This window comes from Furipterus horrens, unplaced genomic scaffold, assembly GCF_987537825.1.
Source record: "Furipterus horrens unplaced genomic scaffold, mFurHor1.1.pri manual_scaffold_5, whole genome shotgun sequence".
NCBI classification, from domain to species: domain Eukaryota; kingdom Metazoa; phylum Chordata; class Mammalia; order Chiroptera; family Furipteridae; genus Furipterus; species Furipterus horrens.
The window spans coordinates 130,927,755-130,942,559 of record NW_028327175.1 but is presented as its reverse complement, the minus strand read 5'-3'; the positions used below and the strand labels follow the sequence as shown (position 1 = coordinate 130,942,559).

The window sequence follows — 14,805 nt, the reverse complement described above, 5'->3', positions numbered from 1 at the left end:
GACCCTCACCCTTGAGGGCTGGGAGGCAGGAGATGAGGGCTCCCTGTGAGAGCAGACCCTGGGCATGGGGACACCCCCAGGGAGGTGTACAGGGCTGCTCCAAACCGTTGTGAACATGACAACTCTGCATATACATACTGCAGTAACTGGGTGTTTCTTTAGAGTCACCATCATTTGTATTCTTTACACAGGTACCGTTTTTAACTTCAGTTGTGGAAGTCTTACAAGAGACCATTGGGCAGTGTCAGGCCACCTTGGATCATTTTGGGTTTGGTACAGGAAGCAGGAAAAACACTAGGAAAGGATGTAACCCTTACTCAGTCTGGACAAGTGGGAGTGCAAGTAAAGAGACGTGAAGATGTAGCAACAAGTGCCATTGGGTGCCCTCAGCAGTCTCTGGCTATGTACATGCTGTCATAGTGAGGCTGGCAGCTTGGCCCAGAAGGCTCTGGGCCTCTGCCACAGCTGCATCTCCCTGGAACCAGGGGGCTCCTGGGATGATGGAGTGGAGTGAAGGGTCTCTGAAGACCATCTCAGGCACAAACTGAGTTTGTGAGTAGGAAGACTGTGCTCCAGGTCACAAAAAGTGTACATATGTGTGTGTGCAGGACTGGCTGTCCCAGGGCATGTGTCTAGCTTTGATATCCTCCTCTTTATTTTGCTGCCTGATGGATGGGCATGGATTCTTCATGGCCCTAATTTGCTGAGACCAAATTAGAAAACAATGTAGCAGGGAGTGGTCCTCAAATCTCTAGCTTAGGTCTCCTGAGGAGGCTGCAAAAGGGAATTTTATTCATAATCCTCCACAGAAAGTTCCTGAAACTCTCCTTTCCCATCTCTCCCAGGCTGCCTAAGATCTCTCCTCTACTCAAATGACTTAGAAGTCTCATACTCAGGCTGCCCCCACTGAGCTTCCCTCTTCTGCCCCTGGGCCCTCTGTCCAGGCAGCTTCCATGCTCTTGATGCTTTGGTGGAATGTGTTCCTTATCAGGTGTGCAGGCGTGCATTGTATATCTGTGCATGCACTGTTTGTGTGCTATACATGTGTATGCACTGTGTGTGCTGTGTATATATTGTGCACTGTGCATGTGTGCTGTGTGTATACATTGTGTGCTTTGTATGTGTGCACTGTGTGTGCATACTGTGTGTGTCCACTATGTGTGTACTTTATATATAGGCATGATCTGTGTGTGCATGCTCTGTGCACTATGGGTGGTGTGTGTGCTATGTGTATTGTTTATGTGCATGCTGTGTATGTATATGCATGTATGCTTTGTATGTGTGTGTACTGTATGCCCACTGTATTTGTGCTGTGTATGTATGTGCATGCTCTGTGTGTGCTGTGGGTTGTGTGTGCATGCTGCTTATTCTGTTTGTGTGCATGCTGTGCATGTGTGTCAATGTATGTGCATGTGGGTGCATGCTGTGTACATATGCCCTGTGTGCTTTGTGTGTGTGCACACCATGTGTATCTACTGTATGTGCTGTGTATGTGCTTGTATGTGCTGTGTATGTTAATGTATGTATGATGTGGGACAGTTGCAAGTGCTCAGAAGGTGAAGTTTTTTCAGAGTCTCCACAAAAAGCTCTGACCTGAGCTGCATTGACTCAGAGCTCCAGACGGTAGTCCCTGGAAAACACCCTAAGATTGAGAACCATGTTGAAGCAGTCCCTCAGCTAAGCTGAGCAGTCTGGAGAATGGTATTTCAATCTGTACTGACATGACACTGTATACACCACTGTGTAAACACTTGTTCTGGGCTGGAAGCTGCACTCCATGTCTTATCTTCTCCTGCACTCCCACACCTGCACCATGAAGTTCATAAGCCAGTGTCCCTGTTTGACAGATGTGGCCATCAGCATGTGTCTGTGCTAGATGTGGGAAGGCATATGGAAATCAGACAATGGACGTTCTTCTCTGAGATGACTTCTAGAAACCAAAGCCTTAGGCAAATCTCATGTGTGAGCACTTTGTCAGGGAGTTGGGTCCAGAGAGGAAATAGGGAGAGTGCATAAATACAGAAGAGGTCTTTGACAGGACTCAAGACTGTGGAGAGACTCTGAAGCTTTTGTCCATGGGGGTGATGAAGCAGAATTTACTTTCTGGGTCCAGTGTCCCATAGACCCACATTTGCTCCAGATGTTACCTGGTCCTGCCCTGACTTCTGGATTGTGCATATGAATTGGATGGATCTACAGGGTGAGAACCTGTAGCCCAGGACAGGAGGCATAGGTCAGAAGTGGTAGCAGCAGTGCTGAGCTACTTGGGAGGCACTGAGGCACAGATGCAGGTGGCACATAACAGCATCAGGTATGGTTCCCAGGAAATGACCACCTCAGGTTCCATTTTTTAATCTAATCCTCATCATAGTCCTGCAAGAAAGGAAAGGCAAGAAACTGTACAGCTGAGGAAACTGAAGCTTAGCAGCTCAGAGCCTCCCACACTCTGGTCAAGACTGTATGTGTCTCCCAACTCAATCTGTACTCCCACTGAGTCCCAGACCTAGAGTTGACACCACAGGTGTGGATGGATGGTCATAGGTAGAGGTGCAGAGTATGAAAGGAATCGAGTTGTGGGAGTCCAGGGGCATCCTCTGTGCTGGATTATGGAGAGGGGAGCAGGCATGAGCCCTGAAGCAGGGGCAGGTGTAGGACCCCACTGTAGCCACTTTCTTTTCTGAGGAGCCACAGCAGATGCCAGATGGAGTACCTTGGCTGAGTGTGATGGGCCAAGACAGCCTGTGGTCAGGCAGAGGGGTAGGGGAGCCCAAGAAGTGGGTGGAAAGATAGAAAGGGTAACAATGCAGCTGTAATAAGCCCCTACATCTTGTTAGTTTACCTACTTTGTCCACCCACCTACTAAAGGCACCTGGACACTGCTGGTGGAAGCTCATCCAGGCAGGCGGCGAAAGGCCCCTCAGACATAGCCTTTGCCAGAGCAGTCCTTGCTCTGCCTATGCAGGGGCAAAGGATGTGGCCTTCTCATCTGGCACCCAGGCACCCCTTGAGGCTTGGCCAGGATACAGGGAGGACTCCAGAGAGCCAGGTATACCCAGGTATGAAACAAGCACATGGCCACTGCCTCTGAACTCAGAGCCTGCTCTCTCCCAAGATGACAGGAGGGCCCCTCCCTCCTGAACCTGGGTACCTGAGCCTGCCCTTGTACCCACCTGGCCCTGTGGTGTGGGAGCTGGGAAGCTTGAAAGCCCTGGCTTCTAGGAGAGGGTGATTCACTATCATCTGCTTGGCTGTGAGTCCGTTGTGCCTTTAACTAGAAGGTGCTTGCTTTCCTGCCTGAACGAAGGAGGGGGCTGCAAAGAGTCAGAGGAGGCAGGCTGGGTGCAAGTCTGTCCCCCAACTGCCCCCAAAAGTGCGGCTGCTTTGTCCAGGCCGTCCCTAACTAAGTTGGGGCAGAGACACGGATCTACAGGCTCCATCCCTGGGCCTTACAGAAGCAGGTACAGAAAGCTTGCCCACCCCAGTTCCATCACCCCATCCCTCGGGTCTGGCCTCAGGAGGCTTCCCCAGCTGTGCACCAAGTCAGAAGTCACCAAGGCTTGAAAGAGGCTCCCTGTGCTTCCTGCTTCCACCTTTACCTGGACGACCTTGCAAAATGGCAATGCCCAGACTGTACCCCTGCCCAATTAAATCAGAATCATGGGGGTGAGTGCTGCTCAAAGTGGTTTTTTAAATTCCCCAGGAGACTCTGGTGTGTAGCCACAACTGAGAGGCACTGACAGGGTGAAGCCAGCTCACCTTACCTGCAGACTAAATCTCCTAAAGGGACAAGCATATCCTGAAAAAACTGAAACTTGACCCAATAGGCCTGGGCTGGAACCCAGGGTTTTGCATTTTAGTGGTTAAGTAGGTAATGACGCTGCTGGTCAGGGCCCTACTTGGAGCCCCAAACTTTTAGGAGAGAATTTAAAACTCCAGGGAACATTAAAGTTCTGACTTAGAATGTGCACTTTGTACAGTTCCTTGGTGACACTGCAGCTCTGGGAGTAATTTATTTTGAGCACCCTTGAAGAACCTGGCTCACTGGGTGGGGCCTTTGGGGCCTGTGTGTCTAGAGTTACCCAGAACTTATGTGTCCTGGGCACCCCTGTGGCTTGGGGGGGGACATTGAGCATGCATGTCTGTGGGAGTTGGCTCCTCAGGGGAAGGTAATACCAAGTCTAGGGTGCAGCATTTTCCAGATTGGCCTAGTTTAATCCTCCTGGCAAGTCTCTGTAGTAGTGGTCTCTATGCCCATGGAACAGAGGAGGAAATTAAGGCTCCAAGAGATTGATGATTCTGATGAAGCCACAAGTGACAGAGCCAGGCTCTGACTCAGGACTCTTTGGCTGCCTTTCCTGCCATCCTGGCATAGCTGTGGTCTAGCTTTGTGGCCTGGGCACTTTGCCTCTTTGTGTCTGTCCTCAGCCAGTATGCAGAGAATAATGGCTTCTCTTGTGGGGTTACTGTGAGGATTAATGAGGTGATTAAGGTCTAACATTAGTGTCACTGATGGTGAGTATGAAGTATTCAGAGTCTTAGCTACTGTTTTCTTACTATGATTGTTCTTGTGTGTTTCCTCCCAAGAAGGAAGCTCAGATTTTCTGGGTGATCTGCTCTGAGTGGTCCTTTTCTGAGCAGGGTGCCAGGTGGGAGTGATGGACACACAGGTGTGTGGACAGAAGCTGCAGTTCCTGCTCCTGCTGAGTTGTCAGTGCAAGAACACAGGGACCACAGGGCTGGGTAGGGTGGCCTGCAGAGATGCTAGAGGGCTTAGCAGGAATAATCCTGTCCTCATCCTCATTAATAGCAGGGGAAATTGAGGCTGGTGAAGCTTGTTGAGGAATGAGGAGCTGGCCTGTTGAAAAGCTGGGATTCAGACCTGAGGGGGCTCTAAATTCCTGCCAAGGAGCACCTGCTTAGGGGACCTGCCTCCTCCCACTTGGCACTGAGCCACATGGGCTCTCCTAGGGACTGAGGTGGGGCAAGGAAGTGGTTCCTAGCATCCCTGGTACCCATGGTGCTCCGTGCACAGAGAAAGGGAAGAGGGGTGACATATGGGCAAGATTCTTGGTCAGAAAGATCTTCCCCAGGCCCCTCTTGTCTCTGCCCATCCCCAAGGGGATTCTGGCCCTGGTCTTGAAGCCCACACTTGCAGGTGGAAGCCCACCCTCACAGGTGCTGTACTTACATCTCCAGGCCCAGCTCTGGGGCTCCTGCCTCTTTAATGTGCCTATATAAAAGTGCCAATTTTAAAACTGAGCCATTTTGCACTAAAAAACAGTTGTTTAAAAAGTGACAAAAACAGATGTGTTGTTAAGAAAAGTTACCAAATAGCTTACAAATGTTTAGAATAGAAAGTGAACATCCTCTCTCTTTCTTGCAATAAACTCTATAGGTAGTGTAGCTGTGGGTAGCCAGATGTTTTCTAAGCATTTATGTACATGTCATGTACATTTATTTAGATGTCATTTAAAAATGATAAATACAGAATTTTGTGCAGTTGGGGAGTCTAGTTGTGGGATTGTTATGGAACCCCACGGGCTGTTCAGTTATGAGGGTCCTGATTGCCTGCCGCCAGAAGCATAACTGTCAACACCAGAGTTTGGTGAAAAGAAAAAGAATTGTTTATTTAAAGATTATACAGATTTATATCTGTGGGGTTCCCAGCTTCCTTGCAAAGAAAGCATGGGTCTCTCCTCTACCTCTGCAATACTGCATGATTCTCTTTCTCTCCCCTTTTCTTTTCTTTTTATCCCCTGTGATCCTGTTTGTATTTAAGTATCTTAATACATGATTTTAAAAAGTGGTCATTTTTATGGGAAAAACACTAACATCTGATTTGGGGGAATATGAAACAAATTAGCCTAAAATAATTTAATTTAAAAACAAAATGTCATGATTTAGCTTTAAAAATGTCTTTAAAGACTATATATACTTCACTTCTTCTGATTTAGTCATTCTAAATACAACTAGTAGAGGGTTTTCCAGGTTCCTTTGTTTCCTTTGTTTGTTTGTTTGTTTGTTTTTAAAGTATATTTTATTATGTTGTTACAGTAGTTCCAATTTTTTCCCCCTTTGCTCCCCTCTGCCCAGTAACCCCTTCTCTCCATCAATCCCACCCCCTTTAGTTCATGTCCATGGGTCGTGCATGTAAGTTCTTCGGCTTCACCCTTTCCTATATCATTCTTAACTTCCCCCTGTCTATTTTGTACCAACTGATTATGCTTCTTAATCCCTGCACCATATCCCCATTTCTCCCCTTCCCTCCTCCCAGCTGATAACCCTTCAAATAATCCCAATACCTATGATTCCATTCCTATTCTGGTTTGTTTAGTTGGATTTTGTTTTTATTTTTTAGATTCAGTTGATAGTAGTGAGTTTGTTGTCATTTTAGTGTTCATAGTTTTGATATTCTTTTTCTTAAGTAAGTCCCTTTGACATTTCATATAACAATGGCTTGGTGATGATGAACGCCTTTAGCTTTACCTTGTCTGGGAAGCACTTTATCTGCCCTTCCATTCCAAATGATAGCTTTGCTGGATAGAGTAATTCTGTTTGCAGGTTGCCTTTCATCACATTGAATACTGCTTGCCAGTCCCTTCTTGCCTGCAAACTATCCTCTGAGAAATCAGCTGATAGTCCTATAGGCACCCCTCTGTAGGCAACTCTCTGCTTCTCTCTTGCTGCCCCCAGGACTCTTACTTTATCTTTCACCTTTGGCATCTGAATCATGATGCATCCTGGTGTGGTCCCCTCTGGGTCCAGCTTGCCCGGGACGCTCTGTGCTTCCTGGACCTGTATGTCCATCTCCTTTGTAAAATTTGGGAAGTTTTCCTCATTTTTTTCCAATTCTTGCTTCCTCATTGTGCACTGGTTGACTGATTTTTTCTTCCTTATGTTCCAAGTCATTGATTTGAACCCTGGTTTCCTTCCCTTCACTATTGGTTTTGTTTGGATTTTCCTTCATTTCATTTAGCATAGCCTTCGCTTCTCTTATGCGTTTGCTGTGTTCAAGCATATTTGTCAAGCCTGTGAGCATCTTTATCACCAGTGTTTTAAATTCTGTGTCTATTAGGTTGTCTACCTCATCTGTGAGGCTGGCTATCTCCTCGTCACTTAGTTCTCCCACTGGAACCTTGATCCGTTTCCCCCTTTTGGGCCATACTTCTCTGTCTCCTCATCTTGAAAGGCTGCTGTGTTTGTTTGCCTCCGAGTTCCAGGTAGAGCTGTTGCTCCTGTTACATTTTAAGGGGCGGAGCCTTAGGGATTCATCAGTACAGGGCGACCTGTTTCACCACCTTGTGGCACTGTATGTGGGGGAGGGGTCCAAGAGGGAACAATGCCGCCAGCCCAGCACTCGCCCCTTTTCCGGGCACCTCTCCCACTTTCACACCGGACTGGTGCCCTTCTAGCTGCTGCCCTGGCCGTCATTCCCAGAGTGGGTGGGTCTGCGGATGTTCTAGGACCATGGGGTACCTTTAAACAAGCAGACTCTGATGAGACCAGCAGTTTCTGCCTCCATCCCAACCCCCACTGGTGTGCACAGTCAGAAGCAATGAGGCTTGATTTTCCCCGGTGCTGGGTTCGTGAGCTGCTAGATTGGGTGCGGAGCTGAGAATGCTCCCCAGGCGTCTCTCCTGACTTTTTAAAACATGGGATTGTGCTTTCCACCAGCCCACTGCTGCTGCTGCTGCCACTGCTGCCACCACACCGTGTCCTCTCCGCCCTGGCTCCGCCCCTCCTACCTGTCTGGATGAGTATTTCTTCTTTATATCTTTGTTTGCTGGATTTCTATGTAGTTTGATTTTCTGGAACTTCTGGTTGTTTCTAGTTTTGAGATAGTTGTATTCCTTCTTAGTTGTGGAAGGAGACGCAGCATGTCCGTCTATGCCTCCATCTTGGCCGGAAGTCTCCCTTTTTCTTTGTAAACCTCCTCTTCTAGCCGCATGGAGTTCTCTTCTTTTCTTTTCTTTTTTTTTTTTTTTTTAATGTGTTTTATTGATTATAATATTACATTTGTGCCAATTTCCCTTCCCTCTGCTCCCCTCCACCCGGTGGCCCCCCTCCCTCCAGTTGTCCCCCCCTTTTAGATCATGTCCATTAGTTGTGCATACAGTTCTTCTCAACCTCTCTTTGTCTATTCCATTCCCTCCTACTATGATCCTTAATTCCTATATCATCTCCCTCCCTCTCCCCATTCCCCCTCCCCGTTGACCTCCCCCCAACATGTTCCCCATACCCATAGCTCTCTTTCCAGTCTCGTTGCCTATTTAGTTTGCCTTTGATTCAATTCCCTAGCTTCTGTTGTTTCTTGTGATGCAGTTTTCATTTTAGATTTCATTGTCTTGATCCTCCTTTTTCTAAACCAGTCCCTTTAACATCTCATATAACAGTGGTTTGGATCTAACGAACTCTTTCAGTTTTATTTTGTCCTGGAAACACTTTCTCTGTCCCTCTACTCTGAATGACAATTTCGCTGGATAGAGTATTCGTGGTTGTAGGTTTTGGATTTTCATTACTTTGAATATTTCTTGCCAGTCCCTTCTTGCCTGCAGGGTCTCCCTTGAGAAGTCAGCTGATAGTCTAATTGGGACCCCTTTGTACATAATTCTTTTCTTCTCTCTTGCTGCTTTTAAGATTCTCTCCTTATCTTTAATCCTCGACATTTTGATTATAATGTGTCTTGGAGTGGCTCTCCCTGGGTCCAGCTTCTTTGGAACTCTTTGTGCCCCCTGGACCTGCAAGTCCATTTCCCTCCCCAAGTCTGGGAAGTTCTCCTTTATTATATTTTCACTCAATTTTTCAAGTTCTAGTTCATCTTCCTCGCTCTCTGGCAAACCAATGATTCTTATGTTGGGCCTTTTATAGCTGTCCCAGAGGTTTCTGATCCTCTCATCGTTGCTTCCCATTTCCTCTCGCTGCATTGGTTGACTGCTTGTTCCTTCTCCATATTCCGGTTTGTTGAAATGAACTCTGGATTTTATTTCCTCACCATCTGTCTCGTATGTGGTTTTGTTCCTTTCGTTATGAGTGTTTTTCAATTCTTTCTCATCTTTTTCCAGATCTTTTGTGAATTCTGTAAGCCACCTGATAACAATGGCCCAGAACTGAGCATCTGACAGGTTTCTTATCTGTTCATCTGTCAGGTTCTCCATCTGTTGCCTGGTGAGCTGTGCCACCGGGATTTCTATAGTTGTCTGCCTCATTTTGACAGATGCATTTTGTTTTCTTGGGCTGGCTGTAGGGGGCAGTGCCTGTGTACGCGTCACAACCCAGCGACCGGTGCCTGTCCGCGACCTATTTCGCAGCCCTGTGGCGCTTTCTTTGGGGGCGGGGGTCCAAGATGGATTCACACAGTTATTCCGCTAGAAGACCGGGATCCGTCCTCCCGCCCCCCTGGGCCTCACTGTTCAAGGCGATGTGGTGGCTGCTTTCCCCAGCGTTGGGGTCGCGAGCTGCCGGGGTTCGACTGCAGCCGGGATTGTCCTCCCCGCCGCTGTCCCAGGTGCGACCGCAAACAGCACCGCCCCCTTTCTCTCGTCCTACCTGCCCAAAGGGCGCCGCTGGTTTATAACTTCATATGTTGGGCTTCCGTGTAGTTTTATTTTCTGGAATTTCTAGTTATCCTTTGTTTTGAAGTAGTTGTATTCCTCTCTAGTTGTAGAGAGAGACCTAGCGCGTCTGTCTAAGCCTCCATCTTGGCCGGAAGTCCTCTCTTCTTTTCTTTCTCTCCTCTTTTCTTCCTTCCCAAATGTCTGCCACCCTCTCCTTAAATCTCTGACTGTGGCCTGTGACACAGTAGTTGTGGTAACTGGTTCTGACCATCCTCAGAACCTTCCACAGGCCTTGCTTATTCACTGCTCATTATTCCTTGGAGCTATGGAAGAACTGAACCACTTACATAATTAAGACCCTAGCTACCAGCCATGGACATGCAAAGGCACCTTGAAAGCTGTTTCCCTTCCCCCATCCTCCATGATTCATCTCTTAATTATCTCCTACTGGCTTGAGAATCACTGGCTTCTTTATCCCTAACATAGGGAACTGCACAGCTGACACCATTAGTGGGTCCCAATGCCACCTTACCGAGGCTGCCATGACCTACCTCCCCAAACTCATGTGTTCAAGTTATCCTTCTGGTGTTGTATTTCTCCATAGTTTTTTTTTCTCCAAGTGGGACAGAATCCCAGGATGCTGGGCTCTGTGTGTCCTAGCACCTAAAATGAGCCATGGTGCACATGGAGCAGGTCCTGAAGAAACATTTACCAGACATCCTGTGGCTGCAGGCCCTTGCACATGAGCTGATGTCTCAGGAATGGTGCACTACTCACCATGAGGGCCAGGAGGAAGACCTAGAAGAGGATCCTCTGGTGCCTCATGGCCTTGTTCTTCTCTCACAGGAAACTATGCCCCAGACTTCCATCATCTTCTCCAGCATACTTGGGCCAAGCTCTAGTGGACAGGGAAAGCCCATAATGGGGGAGCGAGGAGGTGGTACCAGTGGTTCCAGGGACCTCATCTTCCAGGATGGACGCCTCATCTCCGGGTCCCTGGAGGCCTTGATGGAGCACCTTGTTCCCACAGTGGACTATTACCCTGATGTGAGTGTCTGAGCCTGGAAAAAGGTGGGGGTGACATGGGATCCAGGGGAAGCTGCTTCTGGGATGGGGAGGGAGGATTAGGGGAAGGGTATGGCAGGCCATTGGGGAATGACTTCCCTGTGGCCTCCAGGAAGGTGGAAGATGGCCCTGGTAGCATAAGCAAGCAACACAGTTTCTGGGCAGGGCACAAGGGGAAGAAGAGGTATTTAGAAGGCTGGGCCAATTCCTCAGAGTTCTGGTGAGGCCCAACCCTGCACTTGTCCTGTCTCCAAGATGGGAAGTGTGGTTTGTGCGTGAGCTGCCCTGCCACACCCACTGGCATTTGAACCCTAGAGCACATGCCTACACCACCATGGCCAGCCTTCACGTATAATCCAGAACCTCCCTCTTCGACTCAAGATGAGATGGGTACATTCTTGGAACAGAGAGAAAGAGTTCCCTTGTCGTGTGAGATTCCCTTCTGCCTCTGAGAGCAGTGGCGAGAAAACCAGAAAAGCCAGCATTTGTGTTGCCTCTCATTATCAGAACCAATAAGTGGAGACAAGGATCAAATCTTTATGGGTACTTTATTCAGATGCAGATGATCCAAGAAGATAGCAGTTATGTACCCTAAAAACCATCTTAACATCTTCTCTCAAGCTGACCTTTTATAAGGAGAAGAAAAGGGTAGGTAAGGGGTTTGGGGAAAGGTTAACCAGACAAGAATTACAGTCCATCAGGGGTTTTCCCAGTATTTTTTTTTTATCTACTGATCAAGAATTCTTTATCTGCATCATGGACATTCTCTTCCTGGAACACAATGGCTCAGATTCCACCACCATTGCTTGCAGACCCCCTGGGGCACAAAGGTTGAATAGCTTGTCGACCTTCTGGAGTCAGGTAGGTCATGTATTCCAGTTTCTGGAACAACAGCTTTCCACATGCATTAATCACTTAAGCTTATCAATTATAACTAAAGCTAAAATCTTTAACTCTTGAGTTTCTCTATTATTCCCCACTGTTAGTCCTAATCATCTTAGTTCTATGAGATTAGTTTCATATGGAAGTAATCATTTTACTGTTGAGATGTAGGAATAAATAGTCCTTCAACATATTAAAAACCATCCTGCAAGCAATTTGATATGATTAAAGGCATAAGATATATTAGTGGTGGTGTTGCAATTCATCTCCACATCTGTTGAAAACATAAAAAGTATTTAGTACAGTTGACAAAGGTTGTACACTCTCCAGCTAGGGCTGCATTAGTGATATTTAAAGGAAACATTTCCCTGTCCTTAGAGTTATATTAATAGTTTTGGAGGCTTTCCAGGAAAGTAAAAATGCCTACAAGATATGAAGTGAAAGTTTGTTCAACATAGGTTCCTCCTGAAAGACAAAAGTGAGAGATATTAGGGAATTTTTACTGAATATAGCCAAATATTTTCTTCTTGTTTGAAAGGAATAAGTTCTCCATGACATGGGAAAAGGATATGTCATTGTTTTCAAAAGGTGACTTTCAGGTCTTCATGTGGTTTGGCAATCCATTGTTCTGGTGCTTGCTTTATTCTGGTGTGATGAATCCAAGATTTTATTTCTGCTAATTTCATCACAGTTGGGGTGGTGAGGAATACATCTCAAGGTCCAGTCCACTTTTCTTCTCTTCAGCTTCCTGGGGATCCCATCTTCCAAGTCTTGAGTAGCACCTTATCTCCAGGCTCGAAGGAATGTAGCAAACCTGTTGGGGAGAGGTCTCTAATACAAGCAAGGTCACACCTAAGGTCTGATTTAAATGTTGTAGATAGATCTTTCCCTTCACTTTTTGATATAAATACATATCTCTCACCCCAATTATAGCCTGAAATGGTTACCCATACATTTTGTAAGGACTCAGTTGAATCCCACTTCAAGGAGTCACCCTTTTCCTGAGCAGGGCAATAGGTAAAACTTGATCCCAATGGAGATAATTTTCTTGACACAGTTTGGCTATATTTTTCTTTAAAGTCTGATTGATCTCTACTTTCTCAGAAGTCTGAGGTCTCCATGCCATGTGGAGTCTCCACCTGATTCTTAAAATTTACTAACTTTCTGTGTGATTTCTGAAATAGAAGCAGGTTCATTATTGCTCTGGATGCTGCTGGGTAGTCCAAAACAAGGAATTATTTCCTTCTGTAGGGCTTTCACTACTTCTGAGGATTTCTCAATTCTAGTAGGATAGGCTTCTACCCATCCTGAAAAGGTATAAAAAAAGACTAATAAATATTTCCATCCTCAGAAACTCAGTATCTGGGTAAAATCTATTTGCCAGTCCTCAAATGGGCACTGTCCTTGGTATTGTTTCTTTCTTTCTTCTGATGGGGACTTGTCTTGGGGTTGTTCTTCTGGCACACAACACATCTAGCTATTGTTTTCTGTATGGTTTAATATAGATGGTTAATGAATCCCTTCCACAGTGAGTGACTTCATGCAAATGCTTCATGACTGGCTCTACTAAATGTTCAGGAAGCAGTATAATGCCTTTCTTATTCTTTCTCCATATACTATAGGGAACTTCATCAAAACCCCAGTTCTTAGCTTTCTATAAGTCTGCAGTCAAATATTCAGGGTTGAATTGTGACAAGTTAAGAACAGATACCAAAGGCATTATAAATGTTCCTTTAGCAGCCTCTTTTGCTGCTCAATCAGCCAGATTGTTTTCTTGGGCCACTTCAGTGTCCTCTTTCTGATGTCCAGTAAAGTGCATAACTGCCACCTGTAAAGGTACCTGAACAGCTTCTAGAGATTTTAAAATTTCTGCTGCATGCTTAATGTTATTTTTATTGGAGGTTAGTAGTCCTCTCTCTTTCCAGATGGAACAATGTGCAGGCAAAATTAGGAGAGCGTACCTCAAATTGGTATACACATTCATTTTCTTTTTGTGTGACAATTCTAGTGCCCTTGTCAATGGAATCAGTTCAGCTTCCTGAGCAGAGGTTCCTTGGCCTCTACTATTCCTTCAAAGAGTCACAATTACATGTCCAGCCTTTCTGTTTCCTTTTTCCATATAACTGTTTTCGTTTGCATATTGAGTCCAATGTGTCTCTTCTAGAGGATGGTCCTGTAAATCAATTCTGCTAGAATAAACTTCATCAATTATCTCAGCACAGTCATGCATTAGTGTAGCCAAGTCAGGGTGTGGGAGAAGGGATTTAACTTACAGTTTTGAGGAGACGTTGGGATTGTCAGGAAGAATTGATTGGCTGTTGACATTCTTCCAGCAGTGAGCCACAAATTTCCTTTCTTCTCTACAAGCTCAACACTTGATGGGGAGCATAACTGGTGAATGACTGTCCCAAGGAAAACTTTTCAGCTTCCTATAAAAAAAAGCTCATGTGTGGCTGCCTCAGCTCTCAAGCAAGCTGGCCAGCCCTGGACAGTGTGATCTAGTTTCTTTGACAAGTATTCTTTTAAGAAACTCAGAGAGTCCTCAAGACTTTTATTGTACCGCCTGTACCATATTCAGACTTGGGAACCTCATCTGGATTTTCTTGGTGTAGTCTCCGAGCCTCTTCATTTGCCTTATCCAGTACCAACTCTGCTCATCCTCTGTAAGTAAAATATTCAGTAAGGCTTGTATGTCTCTGTCCAATTGGGATGGTGGGTGGCAAAAGTTAACATAACTCAGTCATTTTATTAGGATCATTCCTATAAGAAGGATTTGAGCTTTTCCAGTTTAACAAATCAGATGTAGAAAATGGAGTATGTGCCAAATAATATCCAGTGGCCTGGTCTTCTGGCCCAGCACCCACTGGAAGTCTTCACATGGGATATTGCCCTGCCCTGGTAGGGGCTTGTCTTCTACCAAGTTTGGTTCCCTGATAGGTTCAAGATGGAGAGACCAGTTCAGGCTCACTTCCTTCAGCTCTGTCAGTTAGATAAGCAGGAGGATCCCCCAGGACTAGACAGGCCGTAAAATCTTGACCATGCTCACAAGAGCCATAACATCATGATCTTCCTGGCCTCTCTCTTTGGAGCCTTCTGCTATCTGCCACAGGCAAATTCCCTTTTCTCTGAGCCATCAATCTATTTCCTTTTAGTTCTGCACCTGCATCTTTATTATGTAAAGTCATAAAGGCTTGTACATAAGGTATTTCATCCCATTTCCCTGATCTTTGACAAAAGAACTCTAATTCAGTGTAGTATAGTAATTTAAAGACCTGTTTCATGGCCAGGGCTCTCCTGAGTCCAA

The 14,805-nt window shown here is 46.1% G+C and overlaps 1 protein-coding gene across 4 annotated transcripts in view; it reads left to right on the top strand.

Annotated features, from left to right (window-relative positions):
* RASGEF1A (RasGEF domain family member 1A) overlaps positions 1-14,805 on the top strand; it is a 93,691-nt gene that overhangs the window by 67,544 nt on the left and 11,342 nt on the right. For 2 of the 4 annotated variants that reach the window (XM_090277811.1, XM_090277812.1), the window contains exon 2: positions 10,401-10,601. In XM_090277811.1, the coding sequence (XP_090133937.1) occupies positions 10,407-10,601 (195 nt within the window). In that variant the 5' untranslated portion in view covers positions 10,401-10,406. Of the gene's footprint in view, positions 1-10,037; positions 10,602-11,374; positions 11,481-14,805 lie in introns of those variants that run through there. The other 2 variants (XM_090277810.1, XM_090277813.1) reach the window with 2 other exon arrangements.